The 14,894-nt window shown below is 28.6% G+C and overlaps 5 protein-coding genes across 17 annotated transcripts in view; 2 read left to right on the top strand and 3 right to left on the bottom strand.

Annotated features, from left to right (window-relative positions):
- Positions 1–5,461, top strand: part of LOC126853918 (phospholipid-transporting ATPase IF-like) — a 179,181-nt gene extending 173,720 nt beyond the window's left edge. For all 5 annotated transcript variants that reach the window (XM_050600101.1, XM_050600105.1, XM_050600103.1 and 2 more), the window contains 12 exons: positions 27–206; positions 328–475; positions 714–856; positions 1,105–1,344; positions 1,673–1,815; positions 2,040–2,199; positions 2,287–2,595; positions 2,898–3,084; positions 3,275–3,420; positions 3,678–3,781; positions 3,885–4,104; positions 4,350–5,461. In XM_050600101.1, coding sequence (XP_050456058.1) covers positions 27–206; positions 328–475; positions 714–856; positions 1,105–1,344; positions 1,673–1,815; positions 2,040–2,199; positions 2,287–2,595; positions 2,898–3,084; positions 3,275–3,420; positions 3,678–3,781; positions 3,885–4,104; positions 4,350–4,403 — 2,034 coding nt within the window. In that variant the 3' untranslated portion in view covers positions 4,404–5,461. The remainder of the gene's footprint in view (positions 1–26; positions 207–327; positions 476–713; positions 857–1,104; positions 1,345–1,672; positions 1,816–2,039; positions 2,200–2,286; positions 2,596–2,897; positions 3,085–3,274; positions 3,421–3,677; positions 3,782–3,884; positions 4,105–4,349) is intronic.
- The window catches only part of LOC126853978 (uncharacterized), a 120,294-nt gene that overhangs the window by 22,191 nt on the left and 83,209 nt on the right, over positions 1–14,894 (bottom strand). The gene's annotated exons all lie outside the window — the stretch shown is intronic.
- Positions 1–14,894, bottom strand: part of LOC126853924 (2-oxoglutarate dehydrogenase complex component E1-like) — a 50,022-nt gene that overhangs the window by 10,668 nt on the left and 24,460 nt on the right. Inside the window, exon 2 of the mRNA XM_050600114.1 lies at positions 1,260–1,333. The gene's annotated coding sequence lies outside the window, so the exon portion shown is untranslated. The remainder of the gene's footprint in view (positions 1–1,259; positions 1,334–14,894) is intronic.
- Positions 5,961–12,086, top strand: LOC126853934 (uncharacterized). Of its 9 annotated transcripts, none has more exons than XM_050600142.1 (12): positions 6,323–7,001; positions 7,090–7,498; positions 7,995–8,152; positions 8,233–8,280; positions 8,475–8,656; positions 8,823–8,943; positions 9,015–9,537; positions 9,626–9,831; positions 9,999–10,236; positions 11,122–11,338; positions 11,413–11,585; positions 11,664–12,086. In XM_050600142.1, the coding sequence occupies exons 3-12, from the start codon at positions 8,019–8,021 to the stop codon at positions 11,760–11,762; spliced, it is 1,941 nt and encodes a 646-aa protein (XP_050456099.1). In that variant the 5' UTR covers positions 6,323–7,001; positions 7,090–7,498; positions 7,995–8,018; the 3' UTR covers positions 11,763–12,086. The 9 variants fall into 9 exon arrangements, with proteins under 9 accessions (XP_050456105.1, XP_050456106.1, XP_050456099.1 ...); XM_050600144.1 differs by having other exon boundaries at positions 7,246–7,498; XM_050600143.1 differs by having other exon boundaries at positions 6,323–6,959; positions 7,246–7,498.
- On the bottom strand, positions 12,134–14,634 carry LOC126853975 (cilia- and flagella-associated protein 300-like). Its single transcript, XM_050600279.1, has 6 exons — positions 14,526–14,634; positions 14,282–14,363; positions 13,957–14,026; positions 13,680–13,852; positions 13,321–13,493; positions 12,134–13,235 (listed from the first exon to the last, which is right to left on the bottom strand). Exons 1-6 carry the CDS (start codon positions 14,618–14,620, stop codon positions 13,034–13,036), a joined length of 795 nt encoding a protein of 264 aa, XP_050456236.1. The 5' UTR covers positions 14,621–14,634; the 3' UTR covers positions 12,134–13,033.

The raw sequence follows: 14,894 nt of genomic DNA on the forward strand, positions 1-14,894 counted from the left end.
GTTATCACTATAATACGCGATTATAGGAGAACATCTGGCACTTTATGATAAGTATATCGCTATGTCACATGGTCCAAATCGCGCCGCCGAGCCTACGTCCAGAAATGATAGCTAAACGCATTTCATTCCGCGAAAGCTTCAGATTAAAAAAAATCACGAGGGTCAACAGTTCGTTGATGATGCATCCGGATTTACCGCAATATCAGGTAAAAATAACTTGCGTACGCAAATATCAAATTTGCGATGTTTATCTATGAAGAAGCGTAAACACGCGTGCGCGATTAGCTCTGTATAAAGATATGTACAAACACATATAACATATGGCAGGCAGCATCGGCAGATGAGAAGGCACTAGTGGAGGCAAGTGCCAGATGCGGTGTTATTTTTCAGAAGGGTACTAACGAGGCAATGTACATCCGGATTAACAAAAACATGATGATTTTCCAAAAATTGGAGATACTAGAGTTCACTTCTGGTACGTGTTTGCAAAATCAAAATAAATCAGTATAAAACACAATAATTAATTAAATAACAACTAAATATCACATATATGATAAAATAATCATTAAAATAATTGTCACTCAAATAATTAGCATTGAAACCAAACATTATTCATGAATTATATATATCATTAATCATAAACAAGAATTAAATTATCATTATATTTTAATACTAGAGAAATAAATATTGTTAATATTATGTATCTTGGACAGAACGAAAGAGAATGTCAATAATAGTGAAAGATTCGGCAAATGATATTTGGTTGTATTGTAAGGGTGCGGATTCGGCTGTTCTTCCATTGATCGTACAAGGGAAAATTCAAGAAGCTTCCCTTCATGTCGCCGATTTCTCCATGGTATGTTGTCTCGGCTATGATCGATAAATTGATAATTATATTAATTTGCACTGTATTGTCTCATGTGAATGATATCAAATAGTATGATACAATAGGAAATCAATCCAATTTAAAAAACAAAATTAATTTCTGATTGCAAACAAATGTTTAATATTAAATTAAATTAATATTTAATTTTTTTCTTTGATTTTATTATTATATTATAGAATCTATCTCTCTCTATTAAAATATCTCTCAATTTTTTTCAGAGAGGTTTGCGAACATTGGTTATAGCGTACAAAAAGATGGATCAATCTGAATACAATAGGCTATCGCAAAACATCGAGCAGGCGAGACAAATAATCGGGACGGAGAGAGAAACGTACATGACACGTGCGTACAATCTTATGGAAAGCGAACTCACCTTGCTCGGAGTAACTGCAGTGGAAGATCGTCTGCAAGACGACGTGCAAGAGACCTTGGAATGCTTACGAGTCGCTGGAATCAAAGTTAGTTTATTACCGTCTTTATACAAATTATTAATCCATTATTATTTAACTATCAAGTCACATATCGGTTTTATCACAATCAGAATCATCGAGTTTTCAAATTGTATTATTCTTTTCTAAGCTGTATATTCTCAAAAGTATAATTATATATATATTTCATTTATTTTGTTTAATTTTTTATTTATTTTTTACAGAAAATACATTAAATATATGTATATTTTTCTTAAATTTCTAAAAAAAATTTTGAAAGATAAAATAATTATATATAATTAAAACTAATTAACTTCGAGAAGAATAATATTCAACTTGGCGAATCTCTATTGTTTAGATATGGGTACTCACCGGAGATAAAGCAGAAACTGCGGAGAACATTGCTTTTCTCTGCGGCCACTTTAAAAAGGGTACTGAAGTTTTAAGACTAATGGAAGAAACTTCAGGACAATCTTGTTTCCTTATATTAACTACTTTCGAGTGAGTGTACAACTTATATGTCCAAAATTTTATTTTCTTATTTTCTTTATTTATATCAGTTGTGCTACTTACTTAACTGCTCATATTATTTCTAACATGACAACTATTCACTCACATACACACATAGAATAGAAATTCTTTTCAAAAAATTTACTCAATAATAATATATTGAAATTTCATTAAGGAAAGTAAAATATAATAAGTCTATACATATTATTTTACAGCCGCAAAATAAAATTGGAACCGCATAAGCAATATGGTTTGATAATAGATGGTACGAGCATGGCGGCGACCTTACGTAATTGCCCTGAATTATTGAAGTCCATCGGAATGGCCTGTGAAGCGGTTGTCTGTTGTAGATTAACGCCATTGCAAAAGAGCGAGGTACTCGAAATACTTGATATCAAAAATATATTAAAAATATTAATATCATAAAAAAAATATATATTAAAAATATTAAATCTGACATAGATCGTGCATCTGATAAAAACTGCACAAAGTCGGCCACACACCGCAGCCATTGGCGATGGCGGTAACGATGTCTCGATGATACAGGAAGCTCACGTGGGAATCGGAATATTGGGAAAGGAAGGTCGACAGGCGTCGATATCCGCCGACTTTGCCTTCACAAAGTTTATGTATCTGAAAAAAGCGTTGTTAGTGCACGGCCATTGGTATTATTTGCGCATCAGCATCTTAATGCAGTATTTTTTCTACAAAAACGTGGTATTCATAACGCCGCAGGTGTTATTCGGCGTTCACAACGGTTTCTCCACCCAGGTGAGAGAATAATAATGTCCTGTGTTTTCGTTCTGTCAAAAAAATCCTCGGTGTTTTATATACTTACGTTATGTAAATGAATTCTTTTCCCTTTCGTATATCACATGTCATTTTTATTTTTGTAGTGAATAACTCTTTAAAATAGTTAATAACTTTCTTTATGACTAGATTAGTAAACAAAATTATTACATATTTAATTCTTGTTATAATTTTTCTTTTAAAATTTAATTATTTAATAATTTACGAACTATATGCCATATAATGTGAACTACCAACATATATTATTCTGTATATTTTTATAGGAACTGTATGACGGTATATTTCTAATGTGTTTTAACTTGTTATTCACGTCATTACCAATATTGCTGTATGGATTATTTGAACAGAATCACAGTGCGAAAAAGCTTATGCGACATCCGTACTTGTATAAACTTAATAAAAGAAATTACTTAATGTCGAGAAAACAGTTCATGGTATGGTTGCTTTTAGGTCCGTATATATAGAGAATTTAATAATTCTATCTTTTTCAGCTAATATAAAATTTATTTTCTTTAAATAAAAATAATAAAACATTAATATATAAAAATTATTTCTCATATATCATGGCCTCTTACTTTTTAATAAAATTAGCCCAGCACACATCGATAGATATTGTGTGACTTCCTTATTATTTTTTTAGGATTATGGCACACAGGAATAACATATTTTACAGTATATTGTATTTCATACATCAATCCGACATATTTATACGATAATACGCCGGTTGGACACTGGACTTTTAGTACATGCATTTTTCATATAGTCACTTTGCTAGCAAATCTACAAGTACGTATCAAGGCATTAAATAATATGTAGATTAAGATCGTTGATTTGGATAATCTAATTCAGATGATAAAGAATGGATAATTGAATGTTTTATATTGAGTATTTCAAGCATCACTTACAATAAAAATTTTATTATCTTAATGGTTGAAACTTTTTAATCGGACGCGTTTAATCTTTCGAGTCAACAATCTAATATATAAATGTCACGATAAATTATATAATCACGCATCATCGTGATGACGATAATATTATTTCAGATTTTGTTGCGTAGCTCATATTGGACATTTCCATTAATTTTAAGCATAATACTTTCCGAATTAGTATTCTTCCTAAGCGCATTTTGTTATTCAGTTATAAATGTGTAAGTATGAATCTATGTTATCGGAAAAGTTATAACTAATAATTATCATATTTATAAAGAAATATAATTTTTATCTAGAAAGTGTCTTTTTGTGTCTTTTTAGGAAATACGATGGTGATATGTTTGGGGTTTTCTATAGATTATTAATGTCACCCTCGTTCTGGTTAATTACTATAATCGTAGTCGTTATATGCTTAATACCTGATTATTTATTACTCACATATGACACTTATAGACCAATGAAAATTCTACGAAGAAACGAGGAACCCCCACAACCTCTCAATTGTAGCGACCACGACAGCGAACGCAGTTCTTCGCAAGCGGTAATAATAATAGAAATATTTAATAAAATTAGACTATCTATCTCTCTCTTTTATTTCTTTTTTTAAATTTTTGTTCATACGCCAAGATCATAAATTATGCCTCTTGTTTTATTTGATCTACATTCATCCAATTTCATAAATTCAATATTTACATTATTCATTATTTAATTTAGTTTACTTAAGGAATTAGTTTATTAAATTGAAAAATGTTTGTAACGTCATTAAAGAAAGTAAATTATTACCAGGGATATCGCATGTTTCCATGGAGAGGTAGTCTTTCGTTTCAAAAAACGGAATAATATGCTGGCAAAACTGTTGCTTCGATATTCCTCGCTCCAGTATTAGTCATGCAAATAAAGAAGTCTAATGATTATTTTAGCATCTTATTTTCTTTCATATCAGTGATATAATTTAAGTTGCTGATACGACTAATTTTATTACCAAATGAACTTAGCCGTTATTTACATATGTATATACTGGCAAAATCGGTTAAAATTCCGATATAAACTACATGATAAGTTATATCGCTATCATTTTTTTCATTTCTGCAATCTTTAAACAAGCCTGAAAATTTATATATACCAAAATTTTCTGTATTTACTAATAATGTAAAAATAAATCTAATATATATAATATATTAATAACAAAATAGGAAAAAAATGCTCTTTTGCAAGTATTAAATTAAACACTATTTTCGCAATTATTAAGACCATCACAAAATACTAGTCGTTATAATTAACATATGTACAAAGATAGATAACGATATATGTATTATAAAGGCTCACATACGATATATGTGTATACAAGTTTAGATAAATAATGATTACAAGAAAATAAATAAATAATCATTATTTGTAGAAAATTTACAAACAGATATATTTAAAATGTAGTTACAATTAGTGTACAGTTTGACTAAATCAGCGAGTTCTTAACGAATTCTTTGGCAAAAACAAGTATTTATAATTAAATAATTTTATAAGAAAGTTCCGTGAGAAATAAGTAATTAAGCTTGTGTACGATACCTCTATCATAATATAATAATATTATGTGTTAAATATCAATATTGTTCTTATACATATAATGATTAAGATAAAAAATGTATGCGATAAGCAAATAGCAAAACTGTGATTTTTTCCCGATAAACCCCAATAAATCCCGATAAACTTCATTTTGTCGCGAGGTATAAAATTTCTTAATATATAATTTCATGTATATATATGAATTGTATATATGATTTATAAGAAATATGAAGTGTACCTTATGATCAATGTATGTATGTATATATGCGCGTAATATTTAATGCACTTAAGAAATATGTGAATTTTTTACTTGCACTATGTCTGGATTTATTTAAAAGGTGATAATGATGTAAATAAATATACATTAAATAAATACTACAATTCTTACTTACAGTTGAATTAATATCTCCCTTCTTTAGTTAAATAATTGTTACATATATTTATTTATATAATTAATATATTAAATATATTTTTTTCTCTGTCTAAAAAATATTCATTGATTTATTTTCATTTATCGCATAATTATAGAAATAAATATATTTCCGCAATTTTACCGAGTAAATTTCACAATTTCCTTCTATGCAATATAGCGTTGTTTCAAACATGATTGATTACTTTATATTTGTCCACGTCATAAAACAATTGAAACAAAATAGATAATGTACTTAATATTTTAAAATAGAATATTTATTAAAGAAGCTAAAAAAATAAAAAAAAAAAAAATAAAAAATGAAAAAAATTTTGCAATTTATTGAAAAAAAATAATTAATAGTGCTATCATTACGTCATAGTAACGTTAAGTGGACGTTAGAAAAACATATAAAACAGGAAGTGGGCGTAGTCAGGTTTAGTTTGCACTTTTCCCTATCTACGTCTTTATATATTTTATATGTTCTCTTTCTTTTCTTCCAGTAGATATCGCGAAGTAAAGGTAATATATACGTAAGTATGTGTGCAAATTCAATAGAAAAAAATTAAACAAACATATGTAATATATAATTCGCTTACAATGCACATTTGTGATTAAAATGTTGTGCATAATCGATTTTCTGTAATAAAAATATTATGTGTATTGCAGCTTACATATAAAAATACTTCGATAAAACAATTACTTCGCTGGCATAATATATTTTGTGAGCTTTCAACGTGACGGATCGATCGAGCGGTATTGCAAGTATATACACTTTGCGTTGACAAGAGTGCTAGGTCGCGTATTGACACAAGACACGAGCGCTTCGTAAGCGATCAGCTGATTTATTCATACATATAAAACTATACGTCAGGCATACAAAAATATTTACACGATCGCGTTTCAACTTGTGGTTTACAAGCAAGTTATTAAAATCACAGGAATTATTAAATTCGGCATGTTTTCTAATATCAATTTTTACACAAATTGCATCAAATCATATTTCTATTACAGAAAATAATCATTCTATTTCGTGTTATTTATCCTCGAAATTTTACACATGAAATATCTCGTATTATCTCGAAATCCTCAAAAATTCTCTTAAATTTCCCGATCGACCCGTTTGAATAAAATAATCTTAAAAGAAAGGAGAGGGAAAAGAAAAGAAAAATAATATTTTTTGATTAAATGATACTCGAATTTCACATGTAATACTAAACGGTCGACCTTTCGATTGGACATTTGACTTTTGACTTCATTGCACTATTGCTCACGGTCTACGCCGATGTCTCACGTTTCACGCGTGCATGCGTCGTGTGTCGTGCGTCGTACATGGTGCATGTGCGAGCGACAGTTTACTACACTTGGACCGAATATATCCTGAATATATACCGAAAAGAGATGGTCTTGATTTTCAATGGACATCGGTAAGGCCGGATCTACAATAGGTGTAGCAAACAATAGGTGATGTAAGTCTTAAAAAGCCATAAAAAAAAATTACCATTAACAATTCATTATTCTTTTCACATTTGACTGTGATTGATTAATTTCTTATAGTTTGAGGCTTTTATTACACCTATTAGTAGATCCGGGCTTAAAAACTTGTAAGGATCAAATACATCGACAACGTCGTGATGTATTGTCACGATTACGAGAGTGCTTTTTGTGAAACGAACCGGTCTTCTTATATTCTCATTTTTGCGCGCGATGTAGCATTACGTTTTACAGACAAATTCCTACACCACTTGTCTGAGCATTCCGACAGGCTGTAACTCGTGTGGCTGTCTTGAATCTTCGATGAGAATTTTGTCGTGCGTTTTTATTTGTACGTCCTTTGTATTTATACGTCCTACGTATATTTTTTCTAATTCCTAGACGAACATTGACATTATGTTTATTAAATTCTTATGCATTCGCGCTAATCGCCTGTTGTGAGTGATACGTAAAGGTGATTGAGAACGTAAAGGTAATACTTTTTTCGTTTTGTACGTTTATGCATGTATATAACATGTATAACGTCTTTTTGTAGACAATTATTACATATTTAAACATCAGTTTGAATTGAAATCATCATCAGTCTTTCTATAATAATAATCTTATATCTGAACATGTAAGAAAATAAGTTTAAACATTTAATAAGAATAAGAATAAACTTTTACTACTAAATAAATTTATCAATTTTGTGTTTTGTTAGTGATTTTTTTTATCTTAATCTTGTATTGCATGATATTGCTTAGACAACAAGGCAAATTAGCAAAACAATTATATTTTATTAATTGTATTTTGAATATTTTAAATATTTTTATGATATTTATAAAAAAACAAGAGTAATATAATACTGTCTTAATAAATGCAATAAAATTCAATAGAGGATTATTATATTCTGTAAAAAAGAAAGAACAATAAAAAGATATTTATTCCTAATGTTGATAATTAAGCTCATGACATTTTATATTTTACAGAAATTCTTTATATATTGAATAAACATGAGGATCACGGCGTGCCATTTTCGTCGTTGCATAATAGCAGTACTATCTGTAGCGCTATTATTTTGTGTCTTTCAAGTAATAAGAACAGAATTAGGATTTAATGAACCTGATCTTTCAAATCTAGACAAATTGTGAGTGATCTTTTAATATTTTATCTTATGTTCTTGCTTTAATATCAAGTTGATAATCAATTTTTATCAAATAATTTCAGAGTACACATATCACAATTAATCAAAGAGTCAGAACAATCTTATGTGAGGTATGTATACAATAATCTGTTTTAAAGAAGCGAGGCAATAATATATAAATTTTATATAGCAATATATCTTATTTTATATATTTAACTGCTGAACAATGTGTATAATTGCAGCATATGATAGCTCATACATTTTATTATTTGCAGTTGTTATTTTATTTGTGAGTATTTATCATTTACTTAATATATTTGTGCAGAGAAGGTGTTGCGTGCAAATTACCTCAATTAAATATCTCTAGTCCAGAGATAATGAGATTTATATATGATGTGCCACCATTATCATGTGGACCTGAAGACTGGGTCACAGTGGAAGGTTCAAGACTTATTATTACTAATAAAGCGAGAACGAAGCATGGACGAATAGAATGCATATTCAATGGTAAGTAAAAGAAGATTGTATCTTTTTAATATAGATAAAATATTGTGTATATTTGTATACATTAATACTAATTGAGATATATGTTATTTCAATTACTAATATTTAATATGAAATTATTTACTATTATTCCAGATAATATGTATGATATACATTATTTTTTTTTCAGAAATTATCAGAACAGATGATTACAATATAAAATTATTAGATGGTAAACAGGCTGACGATTTCTACATTTTGAAGGACAGCGATTTTGCAAGCGTCAGTTGCAAGTCACAAAATGGAAACGTGTTAGTTAATTTGTTTAATTAATTTTTACAAACGTACTCATCGTTACATCACTGATGATGAATATGCTTAGGTGGCGTAGTGTACTCGCCGGAGTAAAATACAATCCGTACGTTGAGCAGCAACATAATTGGGACAATGTGCCGGGCTTGAAATTAAACGTGCTTATGTTCGGCTTCGATTCATTGTCGCGAAATACGTTCATTCGTAAACTACCAAGAACTTATCATTTTATAAAACAACAATTGGATGCTCTAGTATTAGAAGGATATAATATCGTAGGAGATGGTACACCGCAAGCGCTTATCCCAATTTTAACTGGCAAGATCGAACTTGAATTACCGGAAACGCGAAAACGAATGGGTCACAATGCATACTACGTCAACGTGTATCCCATGATATGGAATAAATATAAGGAACACGGATACATAACAGGTTTTATGGAAGATGTACCGCATATCGGAACGTTTACGTATCGTTTGAAAGGATTCGACGAGCAACCAACTCATCATTACATGCGCACGTATTATCTAGCCGCTTCTCCGTATTTCAAAACATATAACAAATTTTGTATAGCTGGTATCCCGCGTCATATGGTATGTATAAAACGTTATCAATTTTTATTAATCAGATAATAGATCAAAGAAATGCTATCTAATTGCTGATTTAATTATTTTTATATAGGTGATGATGAATTATATAAAAACGATATTTAATACATATAAAAAACAACCAAAATTTGTATTTGGATTTCATGGCGAACTTTCTCACGACTCTTACAATGATATCGGGGTGGTAGATAACGATGTATATTTTTGGGTTAAAGACCTCCATGATCATGGACATTTAAACAATACCATTTTGATTTTGATGAGCGACCATGGACACAGGTTTAAATATTATATGTGTATATATATATATATATATATATATATATATATATATATCTGTATATATAAATGTCATTAATGTGCATTCTATGCCATTTACTGACAGTTTATACATATACTGGTTATTTGAAATACATATGAGCAATCGAGTTGTTTTTGTTTCATAGATTTGCGGACATTCGTAATACTCTCCAAGGTAAACAAGAGGAAAGATTACCGTTTTTCTCTTTCATTTTTCCACCATGGTTCAAGCAAGCCCATCCACAAGCTTATGCAAATTTTGTATACAATACACAATATTTAACATCACCGTTTGACGTACACAAAACATTGGAAAACATACTTAACTTTGATGTCCCAAAAGATGGAGATCGTCATCAAAGAGCCATCAGCTTATTCGATAAAGTAAGTTAATACAATAATCTGTCTAATTTTTACACACACACACACACATGTGTGCGTGTGCGTGTGCGTGTGCGTGCGTGTGCGTGTGCGTGTGTGTGTGTGTGTGTGTGTGTGTGTGTGTGTGTGTGTGTGTGTGTGTGTGTGTGTGTGTGTGTATATTATATACATATGTATATTCTATAAACGTAAAATTGAGATTAAATTTGAAAGGTTTTTTTACAACTTCAATATATTGCTTACATATATTTTGTGTAGTTACAAAAATAAAAAGAAAAGCCGGAATTTAATAAACTTTTCCTTACATTTTTAAATATTTTAATGAAAAGATAATTTCTATAATATAGACTGAACTACAAAGAGTGACATTCCTTTGTTGGAACTAAATCTTCTACTATCTTTTCTAATTTCAATAACACATGATATCTACAAGTATTGAGATAGGCTATCTGGCTTTTGCAAGTATCAGAGATTATAAATACAATCATAATCACTCTCAGTATAAAGTAACGAAAAGCGGATGGATAATTTTTATTTACGCGAATTTTGGAAAAGTGAATTAACCGAGACCGAGAACTGCGTCGTGCGTCTGCAACAACACGAGATCTAAATAATACTAATGAATAATACGCTTCAGTATCAGATCAGACTATCCCCACTACTTCCTACCACTTCTCATTCTTGATATTCTTTCATTACTTCCTGCAAATTGTTTGCAGGATTAATTGCAAATTATTAATATTAGACTTACAAAGATGTTTCATAAAGGTTTTTTTTTTTTAATTTTTACACTAAATGAAGTTCATTCCCTTATTTTTTTAAATTAACATTTTTTTAAACTATTTAAACTATTTAAATGATTATTTTGTTAAATGCAACGCTTTTTAGGTGCCCTTGAACAGAACGTGCGCGGATGCATTCATAGAGCCACATTGGTGTGCTTGTCTTGGATGGAAAGAAATTTTGATTGACGACATGAATGTTGTCGCAGCTGCCAATTATTTTGTCCAGTTCCTTAATGGTTACACTGCAGATCATCATGACATATGTGCGATATTACATTTGGACAAGATCTTATGGGCTGCTAAGCTCATACCTACCAAAGGTATAGCATGCAAGAGAATACATTATTATCAAATGCACCATAGAAAAAGTTAATGTATTTATGACATTTCACAGGTTTATTAAATTTCCGAAAATCTGGAGATCAAGACGGTTTCATAGGTGATTTTAGTGCCAAAACCCAAGTAGCAACAGAAATTTATCAATTAAAAGTGAGAACAGTGCCAGGTGATGCGCTATTCGAAGTTAGCATTACTCATAATCTCGCGGAAAATACTTTCCACATTAAGGTAAGTTTAGGAACCAACTCATAATTAACAAAAATACAAATATATTTTTTACAATACAAATTATAATCTGCGTTATAGATTTCCGATGTTAGCAGAATTAATATGTATGGATCTCAAGCGAGATGTGTGGAAAATTCACTGTTTCATTTACGCAAATATTGCTATTGTAAAGGATAAGGAGTTAAATGTCTAGGTATAATATAGTTTTAAACATTGTATATAAGAACGTAACATCAAAATATGAATCAAAGAAAGTGACAATTTTAATTGTATATAGCGCAAAAGGTGTTACTTAATTTTAAATAAAAGCGCTGCTGTGACTTAATATTTTTTGGGCTATAAAGAGTTTCCTGTGTTAGATTGGTATAATTTTATTATGTGTGATATTATACTGTTAGATTGGTTTATTTAAATTATTATATGTACCGACTATAGCTAACTGAATTATCAAGAGAATATCATATGGCACATATCATTCCTAAAAGAAAATCATATTTTAAATTATTCAGATATATATATATATATATATATATATATATATATATATATAAATTAAAAATTATATTTTGTTAATCTTTCATTAAACGTAATATGTTCAACAATTTTATTTATTTAATTAATGGATTAATGGATTTGCATAATAATAATATATGGAGAAAAGTTCTATTTATATATGTACAAAAAAAAGATTTACGCACATGTGTTCGAGCAAAATATTGATAAGCGTTTTAAAGTCATTAAATATACACAGCATTTGTATATGTGATAAAAATACAGGATATATGTATAATTTTTGTGAATATCATGATGATATATTTTGCAAGAAATTATTTAATGTGTGCGAGAAAGGCAATAATAAAATTAATATATGTAGCAGTATTGTGCGCCAACAAATTTACATTGTAAATGTTTCAGTTATGTTTATATTTAATTAGATGGAATACAATTTTCATTAAATAATATTAAGTATAATATAAATTAATTCAAATGAATACATGTAATAGCGGTTTATTTTTGTTTTATAATTTTTGCAACAAATTGAATGACTCATGTGTGTATATAATTTATATATATATAAATAATAATAATATATACATTCTAATCAAATAATTATTTCTACACACATACATACACAACAAGAGAATTGTATTTATATATAAATTATATAATATATATAAATAAATGCAAATAAGGACAATTAAATATAATTAAGCTCACAATTTATAATTGAATAAATTATCTTGTATGAAATACAAATATTGATATTGATATTATCATAAATCATTTTATATAAATTATTATGTTTATAAGCCTATATTATGTAGATTAATTAGGATTATGTACTAGTCGAACATATTATATGACTAACATAAATTAAGAAAATATGCATAAGAGAAATAAGTACGATATGTTTATAATCGAATAAAATATATATAATGTAATCAGATTTAGTCTACAGGACAATATCCGCCATACTGATGCACAAAGGATGTAATTTCGCGAGAATCAGCGTCTATCAATAGAAACGCAATATTTTGCCTGTTACTAGAATTAGATGGAAAGTAATCTTGGCCTTTGCTATCCTTAGCAATTACCTCCAATACCATAGTACTTATAAATAAATTATTCGAAGTACTTTGTTTCTGCACTCTAGAACAAGCAGCATTAAATTTCTCATTCTATATTTTGTTTCTATAAATTTGTAAAACAAATTTAATATAAATATTCTAATAACCTTACAAGATCCTTATAGATACTTTTAGTAATATCTAGATATGGTTTTAACGCATCCTCAAATTGGCATAATTTTCCGCCAAGGACGAGCATTTGAAAAATTCGAAACACAAATTCATTTCTTTCTTCTTCCGAATACAGATTGTATTCTTCCGATTCCTCGTCTAAAAGCATCTAGATAAGAATAATATGTATACATTAGAAAAATTTCTGATACGCAACATACAAATATCTCTTAGAGTTTGCTGTTTAAGATTATTTAAACATGTTTCGATAATTTTAATCAGATTTCGTTAAACAATGTGTAATATTACAATATAGTTTATTTATGTAATAAATTCTATAATAAAAATGTCTTACACTACGCAAATTATCAGACACCAAAAATTCTTCTACTTGCATATCATATCTTTTACAGATCATTTCTGCACCATATATTATCCCATTATCTGGATCCTTCAATTTATTAAAGAAAGACATACATAAGACGGAACATGGCACTTGCTTTATCTCTACGCTCGATGCACGTATACCTAACAGAAATTTCTTTTTATTCTCCTGATTGATTTATAGAAAAAACTATAAAATATAAGATTTGTTAAAGATTATAAATAATATATTAATACCTAATATATACCTTGTTTTACCCAGGCATTGCCCTGTTTAGACAATAACACTTCTGCAACTGAGTCGTCTTTAAAAAATGCCTACAAATTTATAAATTTCAATAAACAACATAAACATATAAGTTTATTGAATAATTATATAATTTTTTTAAATTTTTGTTCCCATAGTTAGAAATTAAGTTAATTCGAATATTTGGTACATAACAAGAAAATTAATTTTGATATCCATTATGTTTACTTTTGTTTTATTAATACTATATTTGAAGAATATTTTGATTTTGATTTTGGTTTTTTAAAATATCCAAAATTTTTATTAAAACAAAATATAAAACTTACATCAGCCAGCTGATATTTGTGATATTGTTGAAATTGTTCGTTGAATGAAAAATTCTGAATGACAAAATTTCCTTTCAAACCCCTATGAAATAAAACAATAAAATAATTTTTAATAAATTTGAAAATAATAAATCGCTATACTTTTTATCGAGAGAATATAAAGTATATTCACTAACATAATTAAAAAATTAAACATATCTACGGTATAAAAATCGTATTAAACTAAAATAAATATTAATGTTACCATTTGCAAAGATACTCTTGTGAATTTATATCATTAATTCTGAAATAAGTTTTTTCTTTCAGTGGCACAAACGTAAATTTCGGATCAATCTCCATTTTTAAACATATACACCTGTCATCACTATGGAAATAATAACAGACGCTTACGCATGCATACGCGCGTACAATTTATTACAAATATGAAATAATTCTTAAAATAATATGAGATAATCAAATTGTAAAAGCATGTTCTTTTTTTTAAAATACACTCTATAAAGATTTAAATTTAAATGGATACTGAGGCAGAGCTCTCTCTCTCTCTCTCTCTCTCTCTCCCTCTCTATAATCATTTTTCTTCTCTTTGCGTATTTTTGTCTTGTTAAAAAAAAAA

The sequence above is a fragment of the Cataglyphis hispanica genome, chromosome 13 (assembly GCF_021464435.1).
Source record: "Cataglyphis hispanica isolate Lineage 1 chromosome 13, ULB_Chis1_1.0, whole genome shotgun sequence".
Classification (NCBI taxonomy): domain Eukaryota; kingdom Metazoa; phylum Arthropoda; class Insecta; order Hymenoptera; family Formicidae; genus Cataglyphis; species Cataglyphis hispanica.